This window comes from Hypanus sabinus, chromosome 23 (genome assembly GCF_030144855.1).
Source record: "Hypanus sabinus isolate sHypSab1 chromosome 23, sHypSab1.hap1, whole genome shotgun sequence".
Lineage (NCBI taxonomy): Eukaryota > Metazoa > Chordata > Chondrichthyes > Myliobatiformes > Dasyatidae > Hypanus > Hypanus sabinus.
This window is the reverse complement of record NC_082728.1, coordinates 31,644,177-31,662,735: the sequence shown is the minus strand read 5'-3', so window position 1 is coordinate 31,662,735 and position 18,559 is coordinate 31,644,177. Positions and strand designations below refer to the sequence as shown.

The 18,559-nt window shown below is 33.9% G+C and overlaps 1 protein-coding gene across 6 annotated transcripts in view; it reads left to right on the top strand.

Moving 5' to 3' along the window:
- The window catches only part of tnrc6c1 (trinucleotide repeat containing adaptor 6C1), a 120,378-nt gene that overhangs the window by 71,279 nt on the left and 30,540 nt on the right, over positions 1–18,559 (top strand). For 4 of the 6 annotated variants that reach the window (XM_059948651.1, XM_059948649.1, XM_059948647.1 and 1 more), the window contains 9 exons: positions 4,669–4,875; positions 7,308–7,495; positions 7,625–7,705; positions 8,705–8,762; positions 11,090–11,235; positions 14,190–14,363; positions 16,231–16,371; positions 16,799–16,918; positions 17,475–17,558. In XM_059948651.1, coding sequence (XP_059804634.1) covers positions 4,669–4,875; positions 7,308–7,495; positions 7,625–7,705; positions 8,705–8,762; positions 11,090–11,235; positions 14,190–14,363; positions 16,231–16,371; positions 16,799–16,918; positions 17,475–17,558 — 1,199 coding nt within the window. The remainder of the gene's footprint in view (positions 1–4,668; positions 4,876–7,307; positions 7,496–7,624; positions 7,706–8,704; positions 8,763–11,089; positions 11,236–14,189; positions 14,364–16,230; positions 16,372–16,798; positions 16,919–17,474; positions 17,559–18,559) is intronic. The other 2 variants (XM_059948650.1, XM_059948648.1) reach the window with 1 other exon arrangement.

Below are 18,559 nucleotides of genomic sequence, written 5' to 3'. Positions count from 1 at the left end.
AGAAACAGCCGAGAATGAAAATAAAATTATTTCACTACTTAAAGTTAGGAACCAAGAAAAGTTGGAGGGTATTGACAATCATCTTGAATCCTACAATGAAATTGAAGATTTGGAGGTTACATTGGTGAACAGCATTGTATGAAGGCAGTCCATTATCTGCACAGGTGTCTGCAATGATTTTGTTAATTTATAGTCATTCAAAAGAACCCGGCAGCATCCATTGCATAAATTTCTCCGATAAAACTATTTGTTACAAATAGTTAAAGTACTGTGGTAGAATTGGTAGTGTTATAATTTTTTCTGTATTTTATTTAAGTACATAATTTGTTACTCAGTTAAATGTTAGTTTGTCTTCTTTAAAAAATAAAACACCCTTTTAACTATTTCCATAAAGCTTTAACTAATTGGAGCAATTGTTTAATTGGCCCCGATGTGTCCCAAATAACTGGGATCCACTGTATTGTTCAATGCCCAGCCATCCACCCACCAATCTCATCCTATCTTCTGTATCTTTCCTGCACTCTCCCTGTTGGAAGGGAAATTAGACTTTATTCCAGATGTGGTTTCACAGACTTCTGTATAATTGCAGAAAATTGTATCTTTACTCCCATATACAAATCCTTACATTTCTCTGTATTTTCCATTGGTCTTTTTTCCACATTGACTAAGCCTGTCAGTTTTTCCATATAGCCATTTTTGGCACCCACCCAACTCTGCACAGCCTTTATACTGTAAATCACTTGTCATAAACTTAATGAAAGATTTGCTCATTGAACATTGACTTTTCAGGTCAATGCCAACTGTGTGCATTCATAGGCTCTTCTGGAGTATTTGTAGCACTTTATTTCTGATTTTCATCTGCTGTGTTATTTTGCTATTGTGCTGTATTATGTGGCATATTGCATTCTATTGTGCCCTGTATTTTAATCTGAGACTGCAGAAATACTAGTGAGCTTCTGATGGTGGATATATAAAATGGGCAAGAGAATGGCACAATAGCATTTCAGTTCAAGGTATAACTGCATTTTGGCTTTGCAATATCTTGGTTGCTATCAAATCAGTTATGTTTCGAAGGATTGCAAACTTTAGTTTTAATCAAGAAATTATTCTTGAAAAATGAGAATTTTTCTGCCCATTTTCTTGTCAAGTGCATAAATGTTGCAAGTTACTAACTATAATTCAAGAATCAAATTTTTAAATGGAGATCAAAACTAATAAAAATGGTTAATCCAAGTACTATCATTGTGTTGCCATTGAATGTAGCTAGTGTATTCTAAATGTTGTCACTACTTTTTTATGTACTTTTAGTTTTTAAATATTTTTGGCTCAATATATTTCATTTGGTTATCTTAAATATTCAAAACTTCAATATTTTGGGTGTTTTAATATAAAATAAAATTCAAGGAGTCAAAGTTGGGTAAGATTTATGTCCATAAGTCACAAAGAACCTTCTATATTCAAAGCATATTTTGGTACTTATTCTAAATTAAGATTGATGTTGTTGTAAATCTAACTTCTCTTCACTGAATAATGGGATGTACTTAGTGTTCAAAGATTTGGTTAATGCAGCTTTTGTTCCTTTTATAAAATAAATCAAAATTACCCCATAAGAATATGTACTTCAACATGTTTAAGTTGATAGCACATTTTAGGGAAATTTTGTACCTTTTTTTATGTAGTGTAGTTGCATCAATGAAGACAGGGAAACATTGACTTCTATAATTAATATTGACAATATGACTTGAATCTTGGGCATTAGATTATTTACCATTTTTTGAGTATATTAATAGCAAAATATGAAAGAATGACTGTAAATTCCAAAATGTTAGTTTCCTAGTGTTTTGAAGTGAGGATGTGTTGGTCATAAGGGGTTAAAAATCATTATTTTTCATCTGATATAATTTATTGTTAAAACAGAATTCCAGAAACAAAATTCAATTGCAATAATTAATGGTTTTCATGACTAATTTCTAATGCTTACTGTCTATGATTAACAAGTAACTTGTTTAATGATAACTATTTGCATATCATTTGCTCAATTACTGCTGAATACTTAGCACTTGGATTTGCATGCACTTATGCCAATTAGGCTTTGTACATTTATTACCAATTCTAAAAAGAGCATCATTAATGAACATGAGTCTGAATTAGAGTTCAAATCATCTGTCCTCTTTTCCTATAAATAAATTTTTTCTTTTTAATTATTTACTTTCATCAGTTAATGCAAGACAAATAGGCAGTTTGATAAAAAGGATCTAGCTATTTGTCAAGAAGTTATTTTGATGTAATCATAGGACAATATTCGGTGGCATATGTCTATAATGGATTTGTTTTGAAATTTATTAAGGTATTATTAGTTTATTAGCAACATGAATTCTAAAATATAACTATGATTATTAATGATAATGGTGACCATCATGCAAAAATGAAGCTATGATTGTTCCTTTGTTTTAAGTCATTCTTAATCACAGTCATTCATTGCAGAGATGAACAATGTTTATTGCTATTTCTGGCTCATTCTTTAAAAAAATATGCAAGTAGAACAACATTCTTTTGTTGTGGATATGATTTAAGCATTGCTTTTATGTTCTAAAACAAGAACTTAAAATGAGTATAATGATCCATACAATCATGGTGTCTAATGGGCAAGAGTAAAAATATGAATCCTTAGCTATCACTGAAGTCTTTTTTTTGACTTGCAGTATTCTTAATTAAATGGTAGTTGTCCTTGAAAGTTCAAACTATCCATTTTCTTTTGAATTATAGGACATATTTCAACATTTTAAATGTATATTTAATGTAAATGTGCTTTTTATATAAAACTAGCAATATTATTGTAAGTAAATAGGGACTTGTATCTAACTTCCAGGAACGTGCATATCTTCACTGCTAAATAAATTGATACATTGGCAGATTCAAGCGGACACAATTCTCTTCAAAATAAATTCTGTGGAAGTTAGAGAAATGTGCCTTTTAAAAGAATGACATGTTGCTGTAATATAAAGTGGCAACTTGATTGTGAAAATATAAATTGTCATGAACAAGGAAATGGCAAGAGGGTTAGTTTCAAAGGGAAAATGGATTATACTGCTTGAGTCCAGGTATAAAGGAATGATTCATTCAGTATAGAATAAAAGCTATGAAACCATATTCAAATCAGATGAGTGTTTCTGATAAGATGGGGGGGGGGGTGGAATGTCATTTGAATCAACTAATATGGACATAGTCATTTTGGGTTGCTGTTTGCCCCCTGGTGGTTGCCAACCTGAATGCACTAAAGTAAAGTATTCTATTTTCTGTTTAATTTAAATACCTCAAATTTTAAGAACTGAAAATGCATAGTTTAAATTGAACATCTGAATGGAGATTAAACTGTAGTCTTTGAGATTGAATATATTATTTCATGTCTTTAATATATTGCAATTGTAATTCAGCCTTGTGCTAAAATTTAAAATATTGTACAACTGCTGTTGATATTGGATTGGATTACACTGGACCTTTCTTGGAATTAACACATTGGCTTTTGTTCCAAAAGTTCACTTGGTGATCTGAACAGCAACTGGACCCTGGGCTCAGCCTAGTTTCTGAAGTGCTCCGTTACTGATAAAGCTAAAATCAATAGGGCATATTGAAATTAAGTATTCTTGACATTTGGAGGCATTAAAATGATCAAAATTCAAGTAAACTATTTAAAAGTAAACTAAGTATACACAACATTATCTTAAGAAATTTGAAATTTATTTTGCTTTAGTTTAAGTAATTGATCTGCATTTCTCAAAAGGGTCAAATATTCTTAGTCAGGTATATACAGAGTGTGGCATTTCAGGGGTGTTTCTGAAAAATGTCAGAGAAAAACTGGATTATACTGCTGGGTACTTTGAGGAGCTGATAACTGTTGCCTTTCAAATCTATCCATCCATATCCCAAGCTTCTATAATATTCAGCATCTGCTTATAAGTCCAGAACTTGACAGCAATTTAAGTGGGTAGTTAAAGTTTACCTGGCTGACCTTTCAAATGCTTAATCCTTTTCTTTCTATTCTCAGACTTTGTGGTATTATCTATAATACATTTGACCACCTCTCAACAATTTTGTTTTAATATATTCCTCGACCACTTTTTCCTTGGTCTGGTCATTGCAATATTAAAATCTTGTATTACTTTTGCATATTAACTGATCTAGTTAGTTTGTATGTGGCCAAAATCTCTTTGTTTCTAACAAATAGTGCACTATTTTTCATGGCATTGGAATTTTTACCCTTTTGTTGTTTTATTTCCATTTAGATTATGTCTGTGAGAAATAAGATGGATAATTGATGTGCATTACATAAATCAGCTGAAAGGTTAATGTTTCAAATGCATTTCCAACAGGGCATGGTTCTTACAGAGTAAGAAATAAAAGAAAAATTAAGAAGGACCATATTGTTTCCGACTAGTCACAGAACATTGGAAAAATTATAAAGGGAGGAAAATGGCTGCAGGAAAATAATTAGAAGAAAAAATATTTCATGAAATTAGATCTCGATTTTTTTGTTGCTTATAGTTTGATTATCTTTAGCTATGTTAACAAAAGAACCATGATTACAGAGATTATAGAAATCCAGTGAGAAAAATTTGGAACAACAAAATTGTTCATGATCATTAGACAACGGGCTTAATATTTTCACAGGTTGGGGAGAAACACTGAGTGTTCCTACAAAGACTGAGAACTCTTGGGGTGAGCCACCTTCTCCATCAACTTCAGTCGATAATGGGACTTCAGCGTGGGGCAAACCTCCCAACGGCAGTTCAGGGTGGGGAGATAATACTGTGGAATCAACGGGGAACTTTGGAAGAGGGAGTGTTCCTGCTACTGCCCCAGCAATGTGCAAACCAGGTAATAAAATAAGAGCAAGTTCTTTTTCTGCAAGTGTGGTGCTCAGACCAGTTGAATGCTTTGATACAAACTAATTCTTCACCAGGATAAAGCTGCTTTTGAGATGAGGCGTATATTCATGAAGTTTCTTTGTGAAGGCAGTGGGTTTAGATTTTGTTCATTGTCATGGTTTGAAAATTGAATTTTGCAAAATACGATAAGTTGTATTTTCTGTGCTGGTATGAAGATCATGGCTATGTAATTTTGCAATAAAGTTCAAACTTGTAGGAGTAATTTAAAGTTTGTAACTTGCTAATTAAACTTAATACACTAAAATACAGATGTTACATTGAATTAGCAAAATTCAACCACATTATTCCTTGAAAATATTATTTTGCAAAAAATCTGAAGAGTTGGGGAAATAGCCATTAAGTATTTTCCCACCCTGGTTGGCATTTGACGGTTTTTTTAATCTTTAAAATTCTGTTTACACAAGACCATAAAGCCATAAGATACAGGAACAGAATTAAGCCATTTGGTCCATCGAGTGTGCTCTTCCATTTCATCGTGGCTATTCCAATTCCCTCTCAGCCCTATTCCTCCTATAAGACCATAAAATGTAGGAGCAGAATAAATATTATTGTTGCATCATTTATCGGATCTTCATATTTAAAGTTGTATTTCAATTTGTGTAGATTAATTTTCCCGATGAAAGATTATAAATCATCTTTTTTGTATCATGAATTTGTTTTGCATATTTGATTTGGAAATGAATGAACTTCAAGATTTAAGTTTGTTTTAAAACATGCATTATTATAAATGGCACATGAAAAGATTATAAACTAACAAAAATGTTCAGATGGTAAAGCAAGATACTTGCAGGTCAAGTGATCTCTGTGCAAAGAGATACAATTGAGTCAAATTGGCGACATTTCATCAAACTGACACCTGATGAGGTCATTGACCTGAAACATTACCACCAGTTCTGTCTCTATATAATCTGTATGTGCTGAATATTTCTGGCATATTTTTTAATGCATCACTGGTTTGTTTTGGGAGCTATTGTGTGATTTGTACTGTGGTCATGCTATGAATTGAAGGATTGTATTCCAGAATGTTGAGAGCTTTGCAAGTTAAGATAATTATCTTAACTTTGATCTGAAAAACATAAGGCAGGCGGGTAAAATATTGTAACCCTGAACATTACAATAGTTGTGGTAGTTTCAGTCAGTTTAACATGCAGCTATTTAATTAGTAAATAATGCAAAAAAAATCAAAACTCAATATACAACACTGCATTTTTTTTCATAGTGGGACTGCTATTGATCTGTACACTAATTTTAAAGATGAGAATGAATAACTGGAAGGTCTATCAGGGAATAGTTTTTTTTTAAAATGAGAAGTGCATTGGGCAAGTTTTTTTTTTATCGGATATTGTAGGTCCAATAGGAGCAACCTTAAAAAATCTGAAAGTGAGTTTAGAAAGCAATAATGAATAGATGAATGAGCTCCAAATGAAGCTGTGCCAAATACCATATTGAAATAATATTTTGTGATGGAAACGGGAATAAAATTTGCATAAATAAGTGATGATTGAATACATAGATGCAATTGTTTGCAAATTCCTAAAGCATTAAATGGTGAGGTTAACCAAAATAACCACCGACCCATGACTTTTCACCATTTTGTGACCACAATATGTGCCCTTCATTATTCAACAGTGGCCTTCTTAAACACCTGGCTGGCTGTGTCTGTCAGGCAGGCCAATTTGCCAGCATGCTCAATGCTGCCTGGAGTTCACTTGCATGCAATGTTATCAAGTGATTGAAGTGATACCATTTAAAAAAAAACACATTAATGTTTATTGAGGTTCTCAACTGTGTTCCCTTTTTTTGAGATGGAGCAATTTCATAGCCAACATCCCTAATCCACCCTCCTACCCTGCCACTGAACACTATCACATGCTCGAGTCATTTAGACAGACGTAAAAGTTCTGGGAAAATAATTAAGTATTAGAACCAGCTTCTGTCTGTCTTGTACAGACTTGCATGACATGTTGGAGGAGCAAAAAGCCCACATTTTGGAGGGTTCTCAGTGTTTACAAAATCTACATTCAAAAAGTAAAATGTCAACTATTTTAAGAATGAAGTTTGTGAAATCTGCTTCATTTCCATTTCTACAGCTGCTTCTTATACTAAGATTTGGCTCTGACAGAAACATGTTATAACAGGTCATAAGAAACTTGTATAAAAATTACTTTGCCTCTGATAATTCTGGAAGTTAATGTGATATGGTAGTTTTTGTAGAACTTGTAGATTAATTTCCAAAATAAAATTGCTAACTTTGAACTCACTTAGTGTAGCAATGATGTTTGTTTATTAACCATTGCTTTTTTCAAGGATTACTGGTACCCTACTCCAGCATAACTTGATTTCTATGTATTTATTATTCAGCTTCTAAAACTATGCAAGAAGGTTGGGTCAGCAGTGGAGATGAAGTTGCCCTCAATAGTAACCATCATTCTAACTGGGAAGAAGATGAGGGAGAGATGGGAATGTGGAATAATGTAGCTTCTCAGGAGAGCAACTCTTCTTGTAATTCTTCAGGCTGGACCAATGCTAGCAAGAAAGTGCATCAGAAGGTATTTCTGTTTTTACATTTGGGTTGTTTGCAAAAACTCTGTATTTTGTTATCAAGGAGATAGGAGAGTTCAACTGCAGTTGATAATGTTTAAAAACTTGTGAATGAGATATTTGATTTTGTTTTGAAGGGTATAAAAGCATCCAGTAAGCAAGAAGAGACTTGGCTTATGAATCGCCTGATAAAACAATTGACTGATATGGGTTTTCCTGTAAGTATTCTTTTGTTGAATCTCTGATTCTACTGTAAGTACATGCACAATAGTCTCTTGTGACCAGTTTGAATCTGTAACTTGGATAGCATCCATCAGTTGCAAGTTGTAAGCTTGCTGTCAGTAGACATCATATTCACCAGATTATGGATTATTATTGTGGTGCGAATATGTACTAAAAAGTTATTTTGTGTAGTAGAAATTGCTGCTAAACTAGTGATAAGTACCATAGTGACAGTATTAAAATTTAGTAAACTATGACTGGAGAGAAGTCAATTTATTTTACCCCACATGATAATTTGTAGAGTTATTAGAAAATCACAAGAATTTGGTAAATACCTACAAAACTGAAACAGAAAATTATGCTGTCGTTAGATGTATGTAGAAATGGCCTTTTCCTGTTGTGTTAAATGTTCTCACCATTTTCATTTTAAGATATTGGATATTCCTGATTTTATTGAAGTTATTGAATTGAAATTAAGGCAAAATAAATTTGTACCATATCTATCTGTGTCACAACATTAAAATAAACACATTTCTTTTGAAGAACAACTTTTCATGTTGCTTTTTAAACTATTCATACATAAAACTTTTTGGAATTGGGTCCATCTATGGTGGTACATTCATGTTTAACTGGATTATCATGTATCACATATAACTCAGTTTTATTAATGTTTAGTCTGCTTGTAAAGTAATAGCTGATGACAAAAGACTTTGAAATTTAAATGGTCTATCTTGATCAGACAGAATCTTGGTAGTTGTTGCCAGTAGAGGGTTCAGATAAGACGTTGACACATTTAAGACAAATATCCTTTATTGGAAATAATATTTTTGTGAATAAGTTAATATTTCTGAATGTTCACCAGTTTGCAGTTACCTATGAACATAAATCTTGTATCTCTCATATTTTTAAGAATGTGCCCAGCCCAGTGAAGCTAGTTTTGTTTTTGATATCTTTCTTGCAAACAATTAACTATGAAATATGATAATCATTCACAGAGAGAACCAGCAGAAGAGGCTCTGAAATGTAATAACCTGAACCTTGATCAGGCTATGGGTAAGTCTGAAAGATGTAAACTTGACATTTGTTCTTATTGAAATTTCTAAGCTACAATAATCATTTGATATCTTTCTTTCTGTTTTAAAATAACAGATCTTGCTGGTTTAAGGCCTTGTTGATAGGTGTATGATTGTCTTTGGGGAGTCTTGAATGCTGCATATTGTACAACATGCCGGTGCTATATATCAGTGTTAGACTGGCCTTAGATCTTTTTGCTCCCAGTCTTGTTTCCTTGCAGACTTTAGTGCTTGGATTTTTCTCATCTTTCATAAAATTTCAATAGAGAACTAAAGGAGCAATCATGAAACTTGGGTTTTCTCAGCGAAAGAGAATAAAAACAAAGGTGAACTTGAGACTAATCTCATTACCCTGCTACCCAGGCGCCTTCATATATTCACAATTTCTTTTATGAAGGCGACTGGGTAGTAGGGTAATGAGATTAGTCTCAAGTTCACCTTTGCTCTCAATTTCTGTTGAGTTGTCATACCCTATTATCTGGTATTTTGTTTGGTGGAGGGGATGAGGAGTACTGAAGTAGACACTTTTTTTAATACAGCTTGATTCAGTGTTTAAAATTGATTTAGCCGCCTCTCCTTTAATCTTATGACAAGACCTGTTCCATTCTTTATTTGATATCCAGTTTAATGTTAGTTGCCCTCTACTCATTTGCCATCTCACTTGTGAAGCTTTCTATTCTGTTCAGGCACTTATTTGTCCTTTTAGACACTACCCCATTTCAGATGATTACAGAAACTATCAATGCTGTTTATTTGCTTAAGAATGTAAAAGGATATGAAAAACGGCAAGATGCATGAAGTACAAATGCTAGCATAAGTTGGGCTGAATAGCCTGACTCCTTGTTGTGATCTCTAAGTATATTTGTATGTTCTCTGATCTGTCATATCGATTATGCTTTGTATAATCTTAAAATTTTCTTTGGTTGACGTAAAAGACTTTGGCAGTCTGAAGGTCCTAAAGGCAAAATTAACCAGCTTTTAAACAGAATATGTTTCTGGCATTCTGCAACATTAAAAGAAAACTAAAATACTTAAATGCAATTAAAAATTATGATTAAAATACTTAAATACACTTTAATTGCATGTAAATTAGCTGTAATTTATCAAATGAATGAAGATTTTCTTAGCTGCATCAGGTCTAACGATGAGACTAACTTCATGCAGTCTTGAAAAATCTGTCAAACAGTTGCAAAGATCTTGGGGCTGCCTTTATGCAATAGTACAAGGGAATGCCTGGATTTCTGACACTTGTATATTAAAAAAAACTGTAGAATCATACCTTTCTTCTCAAACTCTGGGACATTATTGATAATTTTAGCTCCAGAAACCTGCAAATTAATGAAGACGAACTTGAGATCAGAACTGCGTGATAGAATGTATGTTCGCTCCTTTAGAGTGCACTGTAAGTTCAAGACTTCTATGTGCTCACTTATGGGTCAAGTTTTTTGCCAGAAGTTTGAACTTTAAAAATTAGGCTGATATTTTCACTTTCATTTTGGCAATTTCAGGAGGTGTTGAAGTAGTATATTCAGGAAACTTGTGAAGGATCCTGTGGTAATAACAAAAATTGCACTTGTTATAGGGCTATACGTTCCCAAACTGTAACAAAGGACTTTATATTGAAGTGTGTACTTTCTAGAATGTCATTTTAAACATCTCACATGCGTGACATTTTCCAGTGAATTTCTCATGACACAATTTATCAGATGTTTTCTGGAAATTGTTTATGCATGAAACGTGATAATGCTTTTGGCACTGCTTTGGACTTCTCAAAACCATTTCACTTGATCCAAACAGTATTTCCTTTGCTAGTCAATTCTGATTGTTGTTAATTTGGCATTGCTTTTTTAAGTGATAATTTCCATCCATGCTGGATCTCTATAACTGAAGTACTGGAACTCTGATTTACATTTCTAGTTTTTTTCCTGACTTGCTGATTGTGATACTTTCTACTTGGGTAGCGTTGCTAAATATCCTGTCTTCCATGCCCATTATTCTGAAATACATACAATAGAAGATCACCATTCATCCTAACTCCTGGCTTAGGGTATAACATTTTTTTCCTCTATAGCTCAGCAGTGAACTGGTATTAATTAGCTTGTTGCTGTATACTGGACTATTTATATAATTTCAGCTTGTCCCTTCCAACTACTTACCATGTGACCATATGTAGCATGCATTGTGTAAATATTCTTACACTTTACCTACACTCACTAGCCTCTATTTAGGTGAAGTTAATGTTTGTCTTCTGTTTTTTTTTCCTTTTCCTCTTTGTTTTATGTTAAGATGGATTTTCCCCTTTTCCAGGTGCTCTGTTGGAAAAGAAAGTGGAGATGGACAAACGTGGAATGGGAATGTCAGATTACAATGGAATCGTTTCTAAACCACTTGGCTGCCGACCACCTTCTATCTCCAAAGAGTCTTCCGTGGATCGCCCCACCTATTTTGACAAGGTTTGTCAGTGCTAACAAGCAGAATAGGGAGTGGAGGGAGAGTAGTATTTAGTCGTTATGGGAATTTCATTTCCTAGTGAACAAAACTCCTTTTTAGAAGAAACACAAAAAAACTACCTCTGCTAGTTTATACTTTGAAGAAGAAAAGGTGTTGCTGCTCAATATCTGCAATTTAGCCTACATTTTGATGTCAAAGTAGAGTTCATTGCCATACCGTCATACACATGAGTAGATGTTTATACCATTATTTGAGGCAGCTTCACTGGCACAAGACATCACATGAGTGCATTCACAAAAAAAGAATAAATTAAACATGTACATACACAAGTTTCACAAAGAGCACAATTAGAAAATAAACAGGGCCATTTTAATACACTGTTAGTCACTTGGAAAACAGTTTTGTAATCTGTAGGTGGAAATTTAAAAATTAATATCAATGAATTTTTAAAGTGTGATGGACCTTTATTAAGTAATAAGTGTCAAGTATTATCCTTTATCCCTAGGTTAAAGTCTCAATGTATCACTTTGTACTTGTATCCTGTAGTCAAATTTTGTGTGAAAGTTCGCATCTTAGAACTGCTTAATTGGTACCAAAATAGATTCAGACAATTACAAATTGAGCTAATGCAAAGGATCAATATTTTTGTGTTGATTTTTAATATATGGGCACCTCTATATTATTGTTTTGAAAGCTGGCCTTTGCCTACTCAAAGCAGTGTTTCAAATTATTATTGGAAAGCAAAAGATCCAAGTACAATATGTTACTGATCTTTTGGAAAGATAGATTTATTTTGCTGCAATGTATAAAAAGTTGTTGCTAAAACACATAGTTTTTGCAAGTTATTGTAGTAAATTGAATATTTTTAATTGACAGTGTTCATTGCTAATCTTTTTAGGGTTAAAGAGAAATTTCTGGGTTAAGGTTCAGATATTTGGAGATTAATTTAGCAAGTTGTGAATTAAACACTTTAGTAAAACAGATTGATAATTTTATACTCACCAGATCATAGTGTGATTAACACATTATGAATGTGTTTCTGTCACACAGACCCTATGAAGCTTTCTAGACAGATTAATTTCAGTAATCTAAAAACATAAAAATCAAAGCTTTAAGAACATCACCAGAAAGAGTCACTGAGCATTTTATTTTAGTAAATGCTTAAAGTAACACACTCAAAATGCTGGAGGAACTCAGCAGGCCAGGTGCCATCAATGGAAAAGAGTGAGCAATCAACATTTCAAGCTGAGACCCTTCAAAAGGACTGGAAAGGAAGGGGAGAAGTCAGAGTAAGAAGGTAGGGGAGGGATGTGAGAAAGAAGTACAAAGTTGCAGGTAATGGGTGGAAATCAGGGGAGAGGGAGGGAGGGAGTGAGTTAAAGAGCTGGGAAGAACAGGAATGAGGAACAGTGAAGGGGGGGTGGAATTACTGGAAGCTCAAGGAAACCCCTCACCTCCACCGTTTTCTCGTGTGTTTCTTAAGTTATTTGTAATTTGTTTGTCAATTTTACTACATGGTATTTGTATATACATATGGGTTTACTATTTAGTAGGAATGAACTTTAGGGTGTTCATGAATTTTATTAAGTTGTGCTTGTTTACAATAACATGTTTTGAAAATCACAGATCTTCTGTTTGATTTATTTTGGATTTCATATATGCAAAGTTTTAAAAGTATAGCCTAATTCCAGAAACTTGAAGATAGAAATCTAGGCTTGTATGTGTATACTACATTAACAGTGCTGCACAGTTGGAAGAAACTTCTAGCAGATAGCAAATATATTGGTCCATTTGGGTAGATGTAAAAGATCTTGTCACACTAATTCAGAGGCGAGTAGAGTAGTGATCACAGATGGTGATTCATCTCTTAGCAAACTCGGTGAAACACCTTGTTTAATCACTTAGTCGGATTGACCTCTCTCCAGCTCACACCTCTATTCTTTTGTGGTCCTACAGTTTAAATTAAGTTCCAGGCTTCGCTACCATGACTGTACTGCTAGGCAGAGCATTCCATCAGTGTTTAACACTAAACAGTGTTAAGTTCCGTTACCTGGGATGACTGGATTTGAGGTTGTGTTTCAGCCACCCTGATCCTCCCTCCTCTCAAAAGGCATTGAAATCCTATCCAAACTCTTTGATACTCTGGCAAAACTGCTGGCTCCACTTCCATACATCCATCCTATTGTCATATTTTGAGGCACCTTCCAGATACAACTGGCTACCTCAGTTCCAACATTACAGTAGTAACTGATTCAAAACTATTTCCTAGACTGTAAAGCACTTCAGGCATCCTAGAATGGATGTGAAGGACATCATAAATATGCAAATATACCTATATTTGTAATTTTCATTCAATATTGATAAGTCAGGTGTTTGTGCGGCAAATGTTTCAAAGCTCCTCCATCAAGTTAGTCAAGAGGAGGCATTATTTCGGGTGTTGCAGAAAAAAATTACATTTTCTGCATAATTGTAATACTTGAATTAGATTATAGACTTTGAATTCTTCAATTCAATAGCAATGCATTTGTCCAAAGATATAGCATCTATTTTCTCATTAATGAAGCTAATGGATAGAACCAAGTTCACCAAAATCTCAGTTAAGTGATGTAACATGCAGTGGTTATTACTACAAACAGTTTAAGGTTAATGGTTGAGTGTAATATTTTGAGGTGGAGCTAGTGAACATGCTATCACCACTGTCTTGTCTTCTGTTGTTACTTTACTCCTATAGTGTTTTTAATCTATATAAATCATTGTTAACATGCAAAGTTGTTAGTCATGCACTTTAACCTTGTTTTTTCTTTATTTCTTTCTGTCTTTCACTTTTCCAAACCTACATTTCCCATCAACCTTTTGAACCCATTTTTTCTTTCTTTAAACTATGGAATTCCTCTGTCCTTATTCTGGCTACCATTCCACTGCCACATAATGCTGTGCCCTTGTTGGCACTGCATAGCTCACCCTATCTTTCTCCAATCAGGATGGCGGCCTAATGGAAGAGTCCCCTACTTCACCATTTTTGCCTTCACCAAGCCTGAAGCTCGCCCTTTCAAACAGTGCACACCCTAATCAGGCCCTTGGTGCCATTGCCTCGGGGCTGGGCATGCAAAACTTGAATTCTTCTAGACAGGTAAGGATGGCTGTTTATAAAATAACTGCTATAACCCAGTTGATACTGTTATGTTAGGCAATCAGGTATCTACCCTATCTTATAATAATTCTCTCACATTTGGCTTTTTTGATGAAATAAAGTATTGTGGTTCTTACACAGCATGTTTTAATTCATAGTATTGAGCATTTTGGATTCCAGGTTGCTGAACATTTTTGTAATCAAGATATAATCCATAAACTGACTGTGAATAAATTACATATCCTTATATTGTTTTATTTTTGTAAGATGCTTTCATGTCGTTTACCAGCCCAAAGTAAAGCAAGTTGCCTGCTTCCTTCTGCTTCTATGCTTGTTTCTTTCAGTGGTTAAACAAAATTGCTCTTTCAAACTCTTACTTGGACAGTTATTCTAAAGTAAGCCAAGGATGCTGAGTATGTATAGAATTATGGAGGAAAAACTGTATCCTAGATTGCCATGGAAGGCAACAAAGGAGATGGCTGGAGCTCTTGCTGAGATTTTAAAATGTTTGTTGGGCTTGTGATTTGCCAGATGTTGGAGGATGACACATATCCCCGTTTTTAAGAAAGGCTTGGTGGCTATTGACCTGAGGCCTAATGTAAGTGCTAAGGAAAGATACAGGGGGAAGTTTTGAAGGAGGTCCTGTTTGATCAATTTAATTGAAATTCTTTGAAAAAGTGACAGTATATTAATGAGGCCAGGATAGTTGATGTGATTTGTAATTGTAAAGCATTCTTATTTGGGATTATATGCCTCTGATTAGTGGTGCCTGGCAGAGATCAGTGCTGGGACTTGTACTGTTTGAAATACACATGAATGTCTTGGATTTGAGAGGCTTGATCAGTAAACTGCAAATTGCATGAGGATTCAATGAATTGGGCTGAATGTTCTGTTTCAATGCTGTAAGGTTCTGTTACTCAAGCTTAGTCATTTCTGATTACATGCCTCAGGAAACCATCTAGGCTCATTTAAAAAGTTATATCTTGCGCACATCCTGTAGATCAACAGGATTTCATTAATCCTCAGAAAATAAGTTCCCTTTGTATTCCTGTTTGTATTTTAGTTCATTCTGAATCTGTATTTTATGCACAATTCTATTAGGACTGAGCTATTCCAATATTCAATGTTAGAAGTGAAGTTTATATTGCAAATTACACACTTAATGTATTGGTCATAATTTTTCTTTTGCTGAAATCCATTTTGTGACTTTGCAGTAGAAGAATAGGTTTGTTTTCAGAAGTCAGTATAAGTGATCATATTGCAAAGATTCTTTATTGCCCTCTGAAAGCAATGTCCAGTCAGTGGTTTGTAATATTCCCCTTTCCTTTACAAAACAAAAATTGTTGGTAAGGTTATTGTGATGTACAAAGTCCTCTGGGAATTAAATTTGTCACTATACTAAGAACATTCACTCTTCTTGTAAAATTATGTTGCACACTAAACTAATGTCACTTACAAGATTTTTCACTTGAAACTCCAGTCCCATGTTTTGAATTATTAGGAAGTTACATACTTCAGTAATTCTACCTTCAAATTTGAAGTCACTGCTGCCAAAATTACTATTTTTTAAATGACAACCAGAAACAGTTATGCTGGTCAATAAGTTGAGCAAGTATCTCAACCATATAGTTAAGCATCCAAAACTACTCATTGTTTTGGTATCACTGGATCCTTTAAGAAAAACCTTTCTTCGAAAAATATTGAAAAAACTTGATTAAAAATGAAAACATTTAAAATACTTAAGCAAATTCCATTTAAAACAAAAATGGAACGTGTTGTGTTTGATTTCTCAGATTCCTTTGAGACCAACTTATTTTAAAACAAATTCAGACTTGCCTGATAAGTTGCTGTTTTTATTAATTGCCAGAGTGGCAATCTAGGTATGTTTGGCAATAGCGGAGCAGCACAAGCCAGGACCATGCAGCAGCAACAGCAGCCGCCAGTGCAACCTCTTAACTCATCCCAGCCTAGTCTTCGTGCTCAAGTGCCTCAGTTTCTATCCCCTCAGGTGTGTGATATTGCAAGCCATGAAATATTAGCGTGAAGTACTCAGTTAATATGTGGTGGTGTCTTTAAATTTATTCCATCCTCAATACAATGCCACGGGAAATAAATGCATTATGTAACCTAATTGTACATAGTGAAGTTGTGCCTCAAAATATAATTTTTCATTTACTTTTGTGTTTGAATAAAGTAAACTTTGAAACATACAAACTATTACATAATAGAACTCATTTAAACTCTGATACATTTTATATTTTATCTTTGCCAATTAAATGGTACAGAACTATTTTACTTAGCCATGGTTCTGAAATTATCATTAAGCTACTGTTAAAAGCTGTACAAATGCTTCTGATTTTTTTTCAGAGAAGGCGAATAACTACATATAATTCACAATGTGTAGTGTTTTCTTACTACTTTTTGTTTTCTTTAAGGTTCAAGCACAGCTCTTGCAATTTGCAGCAAAAAACATGGGTCTCAACCCTGCACTATTAGCCTCGCCAATTAATCCTCAGCATATGACTATGTTAAACCAACTTTATCAGCTGCAGCTGGTAAGTTAGCTTTCTGTGATCTACAATCACAAGATCATTAGTTTTGGTTAAAATGTTTTTCATCATGCAGTGCAACAAAAGGAATTTTGCACATTTATCACTTTAACCATACTTCACCATATCTTTCACACTGTCAGTGTAATTATCAGTGCCTGTTTAACACTTCAATGAATTCTCAGATCTTTCCGAATTTCTGTCCTTTATTTTCAGTTTTACGGCTTTTGGAAAAAACTTAACTGCTCGGTAGAATTGATTGAAATACAAGTTAACGTGGAACAGTGTACTGTACTGTATCATTTCAGCTTAATGTAACTGAATTTGCCAAAGAACATACATTTTAAATGTTGGTTCAGTTAGTGCAAGCATTTTACTAAAACCTCTGATCAATTTGAAGTGAAGAAATTGACATGAATTAATCATTCAGCAAATGTTTTGGAATGGATTGAATGAAAATCAAATTTCATTGAAAGGTTAAATTGTTGAAATGGTTCCAGTTTTTTTTTTGGTATCTTATTCTTAAAATGAAAGAAAAAATTTTTGTACTTTGTCTTTGCAGGCCTACCAGCGTTTACTCTTCCAGCAGCAGATGTTACAGGCCCAGCGTAATGTTTCTGGAACCATTAGACAACAAGAGCAGCAAGTATGTACAGTAAATTCATTAGTTTTTAAGCTAAAAAAAAAATTCATAAACAGATGCATTAGAAATAACTTGTTTAGCTGTTAACATATTTGTGTTAACCTCAAATTTCTCTTCCGTTTATCAATATAGGCAAAATTCTTCATATGCTTTCCAAAATTTCAAAAATATCCTTTGAGTAAGCATTGTGATTGAGTGCGATCTTATAGAAAGTGATGTACTGTACTAGAGTATGGAAGAACAGACGTGAATACAGCCTTTCAATGTATCTTTTACAATATGGTCACTTACAAAAGAGTGAAATTTGAATTATTTTTCAAAAGGCTGTGAACAGAATTGACTGTTGCACTATCATCAGATATTCCCATGTTTTACCTGGTCATAGAGCAATAATTGTTGTTGATGCAGTTATCTAATTATTTCCCAAAGGTTTGATGGAACTTGAGGCTTCCAACTTCCACACCAATTTTATTGGTACTAAATGTGACTTCAACAGCCGGTTTAGGAAATTGCCTCTGACATAAACTTTACTAGAATTTAAAAGCAGCCACTCTCTTCATTGCTGGAGTTGTTCATATTTGGAGCAAGGCTGACTTGAGATTTGTAAAGTTCCTTGGTGAAACCTAAGCTGAACATGTGATTTATTGGTGGATTGGTGCTGCTTAGTAGTAAAAAATATTAGATTGCAGGGTTTAGTCAGATTAATGAAGTCAGAAAGAGTCAGTGATCCATATCAATAAACTTGAATCAGATTTTCATATGAAGTTCATTAACCAGAATCATTACACTCAATGGCCAGTTTTAGTTACCTGAACACCTGCTTGTTAATGTAAATATCTAATCAGCTAATCATGCGCCAGCAACTTAATGCATAAAAGCATGCAGATCTGTCAAAAGGTTGTGTTGAGACTAAACATCAGAATGGGAAAAAGTTCTGGTCTGAGTCATTTTGGCTGTGGAATGATTATTGGTGCCAGACAGGGTGGTTTGAGTATAACAGAAAC